The sequence below is a fragment of the Pelophylax lessonae genome (genome assembly GCF_965119305.1).
Source record: "Pelophylax lessonae genome assembly, chromosome: 3".
In the NCBI taxonomy this organism is placed as follows: domain Eukaryota; kingdom Metazoa; phylum Chordata; class Amphibia; order Anura; family Ranidae; genus Pelophylax; species Pelophylax lessonae.
The window spans coordinates 111,562,932-111,577,830 of record NC_138770.1 but is presented as its reverse complement, the minus strand read 5'-3'; the positions used below and the strand labels follow the sequence as shown (position 1 = coordinate 111,577,830).

At 44.5% G+C, this 14,899-nt stretch overlaps 1 protein-coding gene across 3 annotated transcripts in view; it reads left to right on the top strand.

Annotated features, from left to right (window-relative positions):
* The window catches only part of PLA2G7 (phospholipase A2 group VII), a 115,137-nt gene that overhangs the window by 56,777 nt on the left and 43,461 nt on the right, over positions 1-14,899 (top strand). For all 3 annotated transcript variants that reach the window (XM_082249201.1, XM_082249202.1, XM_082249200.1), the window contains exon 2: positions 11,585-11,737. In XM_082249201.1, coding sequence (XP_082105327.1) covers positions 11,639-11,737 — 99 coding nt within the window. In that variant the 5' untranslated portion in view covers positions 11,585-11,638. The remainder of the gene's footprint in view (positions 1-11,584; positions 11,738-14,899) is intronic.

Genomic DNA, 14,899 nt, shown 5'->3' with positions numbered 1-14,899 from the left:
TTCTGACGTTGTGTAAAAAAAAATGTATTGTACAATATAATCTTGCACAAGTTACCTGAAGTGAAACTGCACCCAGAGGAAGCTCATTAAAGTATTTACATTTACTAATCATTCATCAAGGGACACAGGATCTGTAGAATCAGGAACATTGGGTTATACTGCTGCCTATAGCAGTAATAGGACACTGGCAAACAAAAACTTTGTTGACCATCCAAGTATAACTCCCTTCTACTCCCATAATTATTAACCACTTCTGGACCGGACAATTGCACTGTCGTGAGACGCTGTACACAAAAAAAATTGATGTCCTTTTTTTTCCCCACAAATAGAGCTTTCTTTTGGTGGTATTTGATCACTTTTTTTTTTTTTTTTGTGCTATAAACAAAAAAAAAGTGACAATTCTGAAAAAAAAAAAAAAAAAAAAGAGTTATCGCATCTACTAACTACAGGAAAGATTTGTCATTTTTATTGTGTTTTTTTTTTTTTTTTACTAGTAATGGGGCGATCTGCAATTTTTGCGAGACTGTGACATTGCGGCGAACAGATCGGTCCCCTAACTGACACTTTTAGGGGGAAAAGTGACATTACTACAGTAATCATTGCTAAAAATATGCACTGTTAATGTAATAACTGGCAGGGAAGGGGTTAACATTGTGGGTGATCAAGGGGTTAAATGTGAGCCTAGGGGAGTGATTCTAACTGTGGGGGGGCGTGGCTTGTGAAATGATCATAGAGACCTGTGATCCTATATAGAAGGATCACAGGGGCTCTGTGATCATTCCAGGGAGAAGAACAGTCAGCTGTGTTTACGTGGGTGTCAGATGGCAATCGGAGCCGCCTGCCCGCTGCATCGGCTTCCCCGCTGCCGAGTGGGGGCAGGAGCGCACCACCGGCGGGGCGCGCTTGCCCCCTAGCTGCGGGCGTGCGACCGACGTAGGTCTACATTGATTTGAGCAGGAGTGCCGCACTGCCTCAGTAAAAAGGTGGCGGGTGGTCGGGAAGCGGTTTCAAGTAAAGGTTTTATATAGCACCAATGGTCTGTGCAGCGCTTTCCAACACGAGGGCAGACTACAGTTACAATACAATTCAATACAGAAGGAATTAGAGCAGTGGTCCTCGACCCTGGCCTACAGGGCCCACTGACAGGCCAGATTTTAAGTATTACCTTGGGGAGATGCAGACTAGAGTAATGCAATCACTGAGCAGCAAATTATATCACCTGGGATGTATTTCAGTTATCTTGCAAATCTGGCCTGTTAGTGGGCCCTGTAGGCCAGGGTTGAGGACCACTGAATTAGAGGACCCTGTTCATTGGAGGTTACAATCTAGGAGAGAGGGTCAAGTGATACAAAATAACTGTGGGAGATGAGCTCATAGGGAAAATAAATGGACAGTTGTTAGGTGTGGGCAGGATAGGCTTCTCTGAAGAGGAGGGTTTTCAAAGCTCGTCTACAAGCTAATAGAGTAGGAGATATTGGACAGATTGGGGTAGTGAGTTCCATAGGATTGGCGAGGCTCTGGAAAAGTCCTGGTGGCGAGCATTGGAGGAGGCGACGAGGGAGCTAGAGAGCAGGAGGTCTTGGGAGGAACGAAGAGAACGATTAGGTTGGTATTTTGAGACTTGATGCTTCAGTTTACACTGGTGTCCAAGGAGGATGTACATGCAAGAGTTTATTCTTAACTTTATTGTTGCAAGGGTGCAGAAATCAGAAAAAGAGTTTAATTATTGGTAAAAACATACCACACTTACATCAAAGTTGCCAATAGCCAGCTCAAAGTAAAAGTGCAGAAGGGAACCATGTGTATACCGTCAGAGATGACACCATGACCACTATATAAGTAAGCCCTCATGGAATGGCGCCAGACCTGCCAAAGAGATGACAGTCTGTGGAGTCTACGGCCATCCTTCGTGCACCTCAATCCATTGCAGGCACGTGCGGTGAGGTCAGTGGCTGGTGAGGCACTGGCTAGTATCAGAGCCAGATACAACCCCCACATTATTTAGTGAATAAACCCCCACAGCATAGCCGAGCGCTGTGAGATGAAAAATTTAATCTTCAGCCAATTGGCTTATGCTTAAAGGGTAACTCCACTTTCGTGGGCAAAAAAAAAAATAGCAAATAAAGAAAAAACAATATAGCGTATACAATTGAGACACAAATCATATTGTATTTCAATGTTTTTAAAAATGACCTTTCCTTTTCAATCTGCAGCTGTTGTAATTTTCTGAAAATGCAATGCAATATGGCTACCTGGAGCTGTTCTGTACACAGAATGTGTACTGACCACACCCCAGAAACATCATTTCCTGCTTGTGTGATTGGCTCACCAATTTTCCCAGAAGTCTGCCTAATGATGCTTTTCCACTGCTGGTACCGCATGGTACGGTACGGCGACGCTTTTCCACTACATGGAACCGAACGGTACGGCTTGCTTAAACAGTACCACCTCAGTTGTGGTTCCAACAGGGCCATACTGGTACCATATCCCACAATCCTTTGCATGCAGCATTGACTGTTTGTCACTACTAGCCACTGATTGGTCAGAGAATCATTGTTATCCCACCCACTTACTTTAGTACTACTTTAGTGGAAAAGCAAACCATACCAAACCGTTCCAACACTGTACCATGCGGTACCATGCAGTGGAAAACCAAACCGGGCCAAGCAGGGCCGAGTAGAGCCGAGCCGGTACTTGCAGTGGAAAAGTGCCATTTGATACAAGTCAGATTTCTGGCATCCCCTGCAACAAAAATTTCATTTTTGGTGAGATACTCCCAATAGGAACATGTCTAAAGGGATGCAGGCCCAGCAGATTTCCTCATTAGAGCCCTGCAGCTGCCACAGCTGCTACATAATTATGAAACTACTCCCATTTGACCCACTCAGCGCTGAGGCACAGAAGAACAAACGGGGATTTCTTCAGAATAACAAAAGGTAGGAATCTGCAACAAAGTTTGTTAAAATACTTGCAATGTACAGAGATCACCCAGAGATCACCCAAAGGGTCATTTCACACGGCCGCTCCGTGTGTCCGCAAATCATCCCATCCGTTTGCGGATGATTTGCGGACATAATGTAAGTGAATGGCACTGCGGATGTCAGCGGAATACCATCCGCTGACATCCGATTTTCCTCCTTTTCAGTTCTGTTCCGTTTTTTCGAACGGAACAGAACCCTATTTTTTCTTCCGTGTAAAAAACGGAAAGGAAGGAAAATCGGAAGTCAGCGGTGTCATCCGCTGACATCCGCAGTGCCATATACTTACATTATGTCCGCATATCATCCGCAAACGGATAGGATGATATGCGGGCACACGGAGCGGATGACAGAAATGTCATCCGCTCTGTGGAAAAAAAAAGTCCCGCAGCGGACCTTTCACACGGAGCGGCCGTATGAAAGGACCCTAAGGGGAATGTTTTTTTCTAACCAAAAGTGGAGTTGCGCTTTAAAATCCCGGCGCATCAGGACGCAGGCAGTCAATCAGATTTCCCCAGACAAATCAAGTGCCTGGTGAAAGGAATCTATTGGACAGCAGATTTTTATTTTTTTATTTCTGCATTCTGTAACAGCCGTGTAAATGGTGAGATTTCACTGGTCAGGTACACGGCTGTTACAGAATGCAGAAATAACACTGTGCTCTATATAGCTACCAACAGTCCTGATTTTATTAAAACAAGTCCTTATGTTGGTTAAATTAGTAAACTGTGAGAACTAATGAAAGTGCCATATATAATCTATATAATAAAAGAATAGAACCTGACGCATTCTCAGAGATATATATATATATGTGATCGTCCGAGAGAAGACCCGCCTGCTTATGTATTTTTCTTTTTTTTTTTTTTTTTTTTTTTACCAAAAATATGTAGCAGAAAACAAATTGGCCTAAAATGGTAAAAAAATTTAGATTTTTGACATTTTTTTTTGTTTGTTTTGGGAATGTCCTATAGCAGAATGTGAAAGCTCTATTTGTGGGAAAAAAGGAACGCAAATTTAGTTTGGGTACAGCGTTGCACGACCGCGCAATTGTCCATTTAAAGTAACGCAGTGCCGAATCGCAAAATAGGGCCTGGTCAGGAAGGGCGTTAAACCTTTCGGGGCTGAAGTATTTAAAGAGAATTAGGGTTTTTTTTTTTTTGGGTTTTTTACCCTGTTTCCCCGAAAATAAGACAGTGTTATAAGACAATAAGACAAAATATTAATTTTTGCTCCCAAAGATGCGCTAGGTCTTATTTTCAGGGGATGTCATTTTTCCATGAAGAGGAATATGGTACACATTTATTGTTTAACAAAAAAAAAAAAGGAAATTTATTACCTGTATACGGTACGGTAGTAGCTGTCATCACAAACCAGCAAATTACATCCTCCTGTGTCATTTTGATTCCCCCCCACCCTTCTGATCCTCCTGTGCCATTTTTTGATTTCCACCTCTGATCCTCTTGTGTCATTTTACAGTCCAGAGTTACGGTAGCTTCGGGGGGCCTTATGTTCGGGGGAGACCTTATGTTCGGGGGAGGCCTTATTATCGGGGAGGTCTTATTTTGGGGGGGGGGTGCCTTCTATTTCAGCGAGAGGCAAAACTGTAAGTAGGTCTTATTTTCGGGGGATGTCTTACTTTCGGGGAAACGGTACCAGTAATTGGCATATAGGGAACATTTTTCATGGGTAGGTGCAGCGCTACTGGTAGTAATAGCTATAGAACACAATTTAAAAATAGCCATGGAAGGGGCGTGGCCTGTAACAGGATGTAAGTGAGTGAGCGGAGCTCCGCCGGACTGATATCCTTACCCGCTGATCCTGCAGCCCCACGGGGGATAAAATCCTTGCTACACCTCCAGCTGGTCCCCGGCAGTTGCGGCACCATGTCCCCGCCGAAGAAGGCCTACGATGCCGCTGCGAAGCTGGCTTTGTTCCGCCGGCAGGAGCAGGCAGGCTCATCCCAAGATGGCGCCGCTCCGACCCAGGAGGCGGGAGCGGCTGCGGGACCCGACACGGCCAGAGTGCTGGAGGCGATCTCCACCTGCTGACATTAAAAATTGAGGAGGTAAAGGTCGACATTTCATTAATAAGGCAAGACATGCAAAAACTGCAAAACTCTTCTGAGAGACTGCAGCAGCAAGTTAACCTCATTCTCCAGAAGCAGGATGATATGAAGAACAGGCTGCGTCGATGCAACTTAAGTATCATAGGTCTCCCAGAGGGGGCTGAGGGAGCAGACCCTTCTTCATACTTGGAACACTTGTTAATACAGACCTATGGCAGGGACTCTTTCTCACCCACATTTGTGGTGGAGCGAGGACGCCGCCTTTCAGGGCGCCCACCACCACAGGGAGCTCTTCCACGCACCTTTATTGCAAAATTCTTAAAACTACAAAGACAGAGATGCCATACTCCGCTTAGTCAGAGAGAAGGGAAACATTCCAATCGGTTGATGGAGATTTGTCCCCTTACCTTACCCACATCCTATTAATGGACGACCTGTGTATGCTTACAGGCAGGTGTGTGGACTGTGGACCCCTTCGGAACAGTCGGAGCAGATTTCGCCTTTCAACACGTTATGACCTGTGGGCCCCATTTCAGCCTGATACACCGGCGGAGCATGCCGGCTCCATGGTTGGGATTTCACTACCTTCCCACATAGTTTTCAGCCTTCCTATAGTCTTTGCTGCCCAGCGAAACTGTTCTTTTCTTCGCCGCCTGCTGCGGCAGGTGCACATGCCCTGTATTTTTTTTATGTTGCCTATTGCGATCTCTCTTTTTCTTTTATTCCCTGGCTGCCCTACGTTCCTCCACCGTGAACCTTCATATCTTTTGCAAATCTTGTGGTTCGGCCAGGATGCCCTCTCCCCCATTTACACTCCCCTTATGGTCGCAAGGGGGCTTTTTTTGCACAGGGTTTTTTGGGGATTACGCCCGCACAAGTTGGGGATGGTGCAGGGTGGGGGGTAAGGGGTTTTAAGAACGTACAAATACCACTTCATTGTTACTGTACATACTTCTGACTCTCGACGCAATCAACTTTATGCTTATTCCTATGATTCCTCAATAGAGCTATATTGTGCTGTTGTTATTGTTGGAGGGATGGTGACTGAGATCCCGGGAGCTTCTGCTACATATTCCATGCCCTTGACATGGCCACTCTTAAGTTGACGTGGAATGTCCGGGGTATGAGAGACAAAAACATTCTGTAAAAATTAAGGGCAGACATATTGATTCTGGTAGAAACACATCTGGAGGGCCGCATGCGGCTCTCCCTCAAGCGCCCTTGGATTGATTGGACATTTTACTCAGAGTTTACCTCCCACTCTAGAGGAGTGGCAATACTGGTGGCAAAGACGGTGCACTTCCAACTCCTGGGATCTCAGATCGACCCTCAGGGCAGATATGTATTCCTCATGGCCTATTATGTGCCCCCCCTTTTTCCAGTGCTACCCCCAGCTGTGCCTGCGATTTGGTTGGGGGACTTTAATAATGTCCTAAACCCCGCCCTAGATAGATCTACTACTACTACTCCTCAGCCACATCATTACCGTCCCACACCAGGTTCGCCCGATTGCTGATGGGCTTTGGGCTTCTGAACACCTGGCGCTCTAAATTCCTCCAGCAGCGATCGTACTCCTGCTTTTCTGAAGCACACCACTCTATGTCCCGAATAGATCTAATCTTGCTGTCCCAGTCCCTACTTCCTCGCCTGCAGACGGCGGGCTTCTCCCCCAGGACCCTGTCAGATCACTGTCCGTATTGGATTCTCCTGTCCTTGCCTGGTAGTAGGCCTCCGCCAGCCTGGCCTTTGAACCCGGCTTGGCTTTCAATGGCAGACGAGGGTAATTTGGATGATAGCTGGTTGCAATTTTTCGCTGAGAATGACCACTCGGCCTCCCCGGCAGCAGTATGGGAGGCGTTTAAATTATTTGCTAGAACCACATTGATACTCGAGTCAAAGCCATCAGGGCGGGCGCGGGTTAGGCATACTCCCGGGCACTGACTAATCTGGCCGCGGCCGAACGTACCTACCTGTCTGACCCAACCCCAGCTAATGAATCGCAGTACAAATTGACCTCACATGTTGTAACCCAATTGGATTATGAGAAGGCAAAGGCAAAATTATTTTTTCAGAAACAAAAACTCTTTGCACACGGGGAACGAGCCGGGAAACGACATGCTTACCTTGTTCACTGTCAGGATAGACCGACAGTGGTAATTACTCTCAGAGATGAAGCGGGCACTATGATCACAGACCCCGGGGAGGTGACAGAGCGATTTTGATCCTTTTTTAGTACACTTTACACTTCTAGGGCCCCTACAGATTGCACCGATATGTATGACTTTTTAAGGACCGTAGACTTCTCGACTTTGACGACTGAACAGGTTACAATCCAGGAGGCACCCCTCTCTGAGGATGAAATTGCGGATGCCTTGTCCAAGTTCCCCAGATCCAAATCCCCAGGCCTAGATGGCCTCCCGGTCTAATTCTACGCACAGTATTCAGAGCTTCTCCTCCCTAAGCTTCTCTCCCTGTTATAAGACTCTGCCCTGCCCCCCTCTATGCGTGAGGCTTTAATTGTACTGATCCCCAAGCCGGGCAAGGACTTACATCTTCCGGAATCATACCGCCCTATCTCCCTATTACAAGTAGATATCAAAATCCTGGCCAAAAATAGCCATGGAATGCTCATTACCACCTTCTAGGGAAGCCTTTCTCAACCTTTCAGAGGAGCCCTTGGAATAGTTATTATAACTCAGGGAACCTGCACTAAAATGACCAGACTCCCATCTCATGGTACATTAGTGTGATCAGTAGATTTTCTAGACTTTTAAATGGGAGAATAAAGAGTGGAATTTCCTAAAAAATGAAATGAATAAATCATAATGGCAAGAAACGAAACATGGTCAAAATAGTCGTACCCCATTATATTGGTGGTCATTGTAGAAATTACCCCTTACAGTAGTGATCAGCTGAGGCAGGAGATCATCCTGCTACTGCTTTTTCTAAGACCGGGGTCTCCAAACTATGGCCCTCCAGTTGTTCAGGAACTACAATTCCTACCATGCCTCATCATGTCTGTGAATGTCAGAGTGTTACAATGCCCCATGGGACGTGTAGTTCTGCAACAGCTAGAGGGCCCTAATTTGGAGATTCCTGTTCTAAGGGAACCACTAGTGATCTCTGGAGGAACCCTGGATGAGAGACTGCTCTATGTAATAAATACAGATTCCTGCTGGGGCTGTCACAAGCAATGTTTTGAATATGTAGGAGTGTGCATTGGCACCATAGCCTGTGTAAAGTCAGTTTTCCATGACATAGAATGCAAAATAAGCTTGTAGTTGCAATCAAATTAGGAAGACCTAGCCGCATACTTTTTGTATAAATGCTGTACGTGCTGTGAACTGGCTGTTTTCCTTTATTAGAAGAACATTTGTATTTCTCTATAGGCAGCTCGCTATTCACTGTGTCGTTGAACAATAGTGTCTGTATTTACTGCAAAATGGAACTCTCTATAAAAGAAAGGAATTCATTCACAACTTAGTCACATAATCCTAAAGCAGCTTTAAAAAATATTCACACAGGAACAGTTAGTGTTCCTTTGCCTATAATAGTACACATTGTATTGCTTTTGTGAAAGCCATGAGCTAGAAATGCCCATAGGCAAGATCCACTTGTCATACAGCTTGTAGGCAAAATACAGAAATCCAGTCTATGGTATAAAGTAAAAATATATTTCCTACTGTAAATTCTTAACACAGATTTACTAACATATTAATTTAACTGTTTTGAGTCTTTCTGTTATCCCCATTCCAAAAAAAAAAAAAAATGGAAAGCAGAGGCTTGTATGTGTCCAAGTAAAAGCTCCCTTTACAGTGGAACTCCAGCCAAAATGTTTACAATATGAATGGGTAACAAGGGGTAAAAAATACCCTAATGGAGCTCACAATGATTGTGTAGCCACAAAGTGGCCCATCCTGTGACTTAACACTGACACTCTGCTGAAAAGAGGACCGTCTACATTGTCCAGCTGCTCCTACCACCTGCAGTAGAAGTTGACTCATAACTTAGGGGGGCAAGTTCTATATTTTGGACCAGAGTCTTCCATGCCAAGCTGTACATGCTTCAGGCTGGTGATCTCCTTGCACTGTTTGGAACACACTCCAGACAGCCCTATGTTGTGCTGTACATTAAAAATATGGACCAGTACACTCTGTGCACCATGTTGTATTGTATGGACCACTGTACTCCGTATTGCAAAATGCAGTACTCTTTAATTTTGTACATTATATTTTCCGGGCTGCTCCACTCTGCATGACGCACAGTGCAGGAGCACATCCTTGTGATACAGTATCTCACAAAAGTGAGTACACCCCTCACGTTTTTAAAATATTTTATTATATCTTTTCATGTGACAACACTGAAGAAATGACACTTTGCTACAATGTAAAGTAGTGAGTGTACAGCTTGTATAACAGTGTAAATTTGTCCCCTCAAAATAACTCAACACGCAGCCATTCATGTCTAAACGGTCCAAATTGTGCCCAAAGTGTCAATATTTTGTGTGGCCACCATTATTTTCCAGCACTGCCTTAACCCTCTTGGACATGGCGTTCACCAGAGCTTCACAGGTTGCCACTGGGGTCCTCTTCCACTCCTCCATGACGACATCATGGAGCTGGTGGATGTTAGAGACCTTGCACTCCTCCACCTTCCAATTGAGGATGCCCCACAGATGCTCAATAGGGTTTAGGTCTGGAGACATGCTTGGCAAGTCCATCACCTTTACCCTCAGCTTCTTTACAAGGCAGAGGTCATCTTGGAGGTGCGTTTTGGGGTCATTATGATGATCTCCGAAGGGAGGGGATCGTGTTCTGCTTCAGTATGTCAAAGTACATGTTGGCATTCATGGTTCCCTCAATGAACTGTAGCTCCCCAGTGCCCAGTGTCGGCAGCACTCATGCAGCCCCAGGCCATGACACTCCCACCACCATGCTTGACTGTAGGCAAGACACACTTGTCTTCGTACTCCTCACCTGGTTGTCGCCACACACGCTTGACCCCATATGAACCAAATACGTTTTTCTTGCTCTCATCAGACCACAGGACATGGCTCCAGTAATCCATGTCCTTAGTCTGCTTGTCTTCAGCAAACTGCGGGCTTTCTTGTGCATCATCTTTAGAAGAGGTTTCCTTTCGGGACGACAGCCATGCAGACCATGTCTGAGCAGTGACAGGCTGACCCCCCCCCCCCCCCCTTTCAACATCTGCAGCAATGCTGGCAGCACGCATACGTTGATTTCCCAAAGACAACCTCAGGATATGACGCGGAGCATGTGCACCCACCATGCTAGCCCTAGGCCATCTTTATGTAAAGCAGAAATTCTTTTTTCAGATCCTCAGAGTTCTTTGCCATGAGGTGCCATGTTGAACTTCCAGTAACCAGTATGCGAGAGTGAGAGCGATAACACCAAATTTAACACACTTGCACCCCATTCACACCTGAGACATTGTAACACTAACGAGTCACATGACACCAGGGAGGAAAAATGGCTAATTGGGCCCAATTTGGACATTGTCACTTGGAGGTGTACTCACTTTTGTTGTCAGCAGTTTAGACATTAATGGCTGTGTGAGTTATTTTGAGGGGACAGCAAATTTACACTGTTATACAAGCTGTACAACTCACTACTTTACATTGTAGCAAAGTGTAATTTCTTCAGTGTTGTCACATGAAAAGATATAATAAACTATTTACAAAAATGTGAGGGGTGTACTCACTTTTGTGAGATACTGTATATGGCATCATTGGCTTTCATAAGATGGCCACAGGGAGTGACGTCCCTTTTTACAAGTGAGGCCTGAAGGTTAAAAGCTGGGAACGGATTTAAGTATCTTTTTAACTTTTCTGGCGGGCAATGGATTTTTGTAAATGTGTGTTATACCTAGTAATGTCAAGAATGTTTTTTATGTTGAAGTTATTTTATCTTTAACCTTCCTGCATTCTGTACAGTTGGGTAAAAAAACCTTCAGTATGCAGCCCCCCCCCCCCCCCAATACTTACCCAAGCCCGATCGCAATCCAGCCATGTGCACAAGATCAGCTGCTCTCCCGGGTCTCTGCCTCCTCATTGGCTGAGAGACAGCAGTGAAGGACATTGGCTCCTGCTGCTGGTAATCCAAGCGAGTGAGGCGGGGGTGGGGCCAAACCCTGTTCTGTGTGTCTTATCGACACACAGAGTAGGGCTCGGGAACAAGCTTGCACAAGTACCCCATAGCAAGCAGTTCCCCACCCCCCATGTAATGGAGACAAAGGCAGACATGTTTGGACTCCAGCCTGGGTGTAAACAATGGCTCTCTCCATACATACAGTGGAGGAGTAAGCGTAGTCACCCAGGGATAGGAAGTGTTATTCATGGGATTCAGGTAAAATAAAGGAAGTATGATTGAAAAAATTAAAATATTGCAGCCACCACATCTAGAGGCTGATAAGCTGCAGTATATTACATTTTGTTTTTTTGGGTTTAGATGCACTTTAAGCTAAAATGTTTTGATTTTTTTATCTCTTCAGACACATTCATGCATCTCTTGCTTTATTGCAGGCTCTGAAGAGCTTTCCGATCAGACACTTGGAAGACTCTAGAGCAGTAGTGAGGATGGGAATTTACAGCAGTGTCCAGTTCTGCGGGATACCAAAGGGGAAGGGACCCCATGCAGTGGGCTGTACGGACCTGATGAGTGATTACACCATTCAGGTATTTAACTTTGTTGTGAATATTTCTTTCTAAATGGTTGGAGGAAAAAAAAAAAAAATAATAATTAGCCTATATTAGTATCAACATATAAAAATGGAAATGTTTTGGATCTATAGGATAAAGTTTCAGAACTTTATTATCTCAATGCGCTAGTTTGGAAAATTATGCATGTAAACTCACAAGATGCAGTCTAACTTCTGATTTAAGCTGGCCATAGAAGCAGGATGAGTGAAAGAAAACGCATTCCCCTGTCCACAAATTAAAGGTGGATGGAGAAATCCTCCCTGCTATGCCATTTGTATTCTGACATAGGGACTCCGCTGGTTAGCCTATGAGCTGCAGCTGCCTAATCGTCAAACGTTTTTCAGCAGTCCCGTTCAACAGAAGCGGACAATCACAGAAACAAATCTATTACAGAAAATATGGGGAAAATTTAGTGAAGTCTGTATGAATGTGCTTGATGTTTATTGAACAAATGTTTTTTAAAAAGAGCCCTTTTAGGTTTATTCTGTGGTTTTGGCTTGTGTATCTCATTTAGCTTTCAAAATAAATCTGTTTTAATAAAATTATACTATATAACATGTAGAATTATTTCTAACTTAATAATGTAAAATAAAATATGTACAGCTCTCACCCCTATGTGACCGAGAAATAAATAAATCAATTGATAATGTATATACTATATAAAAATAAAATAAATCCATTAAGGTGCCATATACAGTGGGGAAAATTTATTTTTTTGATCCCCTGCAGATTTTGGAAGTGTGCCCACTTACAAGGAAATGAAGGGTCTAGAATTATTATTATAGGTGTATTTTAAATGATGGAGACGGAATATCAACCAAAAATCCAGAAAAACACCATACAAATGTTGAGATTAGAGTGTTTGATGTACAAAAATTATAGCAAGGTACCAACATCCCAATTGAATAATCAATTCTGGGTAGGAGAGAGGACCTACCAAAGGAATGGGTGGGGGCTCGAGGCGTCCGGGCCACCATCCAAAAGAAATGAAGCAGACCCAAAATGGGTGAAAGGGAAGGAAGGAAGCAGAGGAAAAGAACTGAAAATGGGTGGGAATGAAATATAGGAGAAAAAAGGGGGGTGGAAAAGAAGGGGGGAGGGGGGAGGAAAAAAGGGAGGGGAAAACGAAAAAGGGAAGGAGAAGAAAAGATCTGAAAAGAAAAGTGTGAAAGAGAGGGCTGGTGGGATTTTAAGGGTACCGTAGGAAAAACCATAGAAACAAAAGTAAAATAGAGTATTTTATTTTAATATATTAAAACCAGATAAAGGAAACATATATAACACATGGTGAGATACATACAGTCCATTACAAAGGTACATAAAATAGGCAATATCATAGCAACCATACAAATGTTATAAATTGAGTTGCAGTTCAGTGAGTAAAATATAAGTATTTGATCCCCTACCAACCAACAATAATTCTGGCTCCCACAAAATGGCTACAGTATGTGCTGATGTGGTACACAGATTAGTCCTGTCAATTTGGGAATGTGCTCCTAACGACAACTCATTATGTGTATTAAAGACCCTTGTCCACAGAATCCTTTTTTCCATTCAAACCTCACCATCATGGGCAAGAACAAAGAGGTGTTAAAGGACGTCAGGGACAAGATTGTAGACCTGCACAAGGCTGGAATGGGCTACAAGACCATCAGCAAGAAGCTTGGGGAGAAGGAGACAACTGTTGAAATGGTTATTCGTATATGAAAGAAATACAAAATAACCATCAATCACCTTCGGCCTGGAGCTCCATGCAGGATTTCACCTCATGGTGTAAGGATGATCATGCGACAAGTGAGGGATCAGCCGAGAACTATGTGGGAGGAGCTTGTGAATGATCTCAAGGCAGTTGGGCAAAATACGCCGCTATGGATTGAACTCCTGCAGCGCCCACAAGACCCCCCTTTTTAGGATGGAACATGTACAGTCCCATCTGAAGTTTGCCAATGAACATCTAAACATCTAAATGATTCAGAGAAGGATTGGGAGAAAGTGCTGTGGTCAGATGAGACCAAAATTGAGCTCTTTGGCATTAACTCAACTTGTCGTATTTGGAGGAAGAAAAAAGCTGACTATGACCCTAAGAACACCATCCCTACAGTCAAGCATAGAGGTGGAAATATGCTTTGAGGCTGTTCCCCTGCTAAAGGTACAGGCACACTTTGCCGTATTGAGGTGCAAATGTACAGGGCCATGTATTGTAAAATCTTGGATGAGAACCTTCTTCCCTCAGTCAGAACACTGAAGATGGAAGATGGATGGGTCTTTCAGCATGTCAATGACCCAAAACATACCATCAAGTCAACAAGAGAGTGGCTCAAGAAGAAACACATTAAGGTCATGGAGTGGCCAAGCCAGTCTCCAGACCTAATCCTATAGAAAATGTATGAAGGGAGCTGAAACTTTGAGTTGCCAAGCGACAGGCAAGAAACCTTAAGGATTTAGAGTAGGGATCGACCGATTATCGGCAAAGCCGTATATCCAGGGCCGATATGCACTTTCCCCAATAAATCAGAATCTGCCCGGAGGTTACCGATATTGCAGATATTTCGGGAAAGTGCTTGTACCGGAGTGATGCCTGCAGCTAGAGGTATCACCCCGGTACCGGCGTCCATAGCTGACGGTAGGCTGTCTTGTAATGACAACTGATGTGGCTGAGAAGCCGCTCGGCTGTCATTACAAGGAGCAGGAGGGGACACCCCCCCCCCCCTCCCTCCCTCCGCCTTCCGCGGCTCGCCCGGGTCTCCCCTCCCACCGGGAGACCCGGGCAACCAGCCTGCATGGCTGCCGAAGACCTGATCAAAGCCGCATTCGGCTCTGATTGGGTCTCCATGCAAAAACCCAGAAGTGATGTCATGACATCACTTCCGGGTACTCGGCGCCAGATAAAAAAAAATGACAGCATTCAAAACGGCCAAACTTGGCGTTTTTAAATGCTTTTAAGTGCAGAGGAGGGGGTTTGGGGTCTTTTAGACCCACAGATCCCTCCACAAGAGTACATGTCAAGAAAAAAAAAAACTTTTTTAAAGGCATCTTGCAGTGCATTCCTATGGGGAATAAATTTAGAAGAGACAAAGCCAAACCTGGCTGGCTAAACCGTAGCGTTAAAAAACTTATTAGGGGAAAAAAATTGGCCTT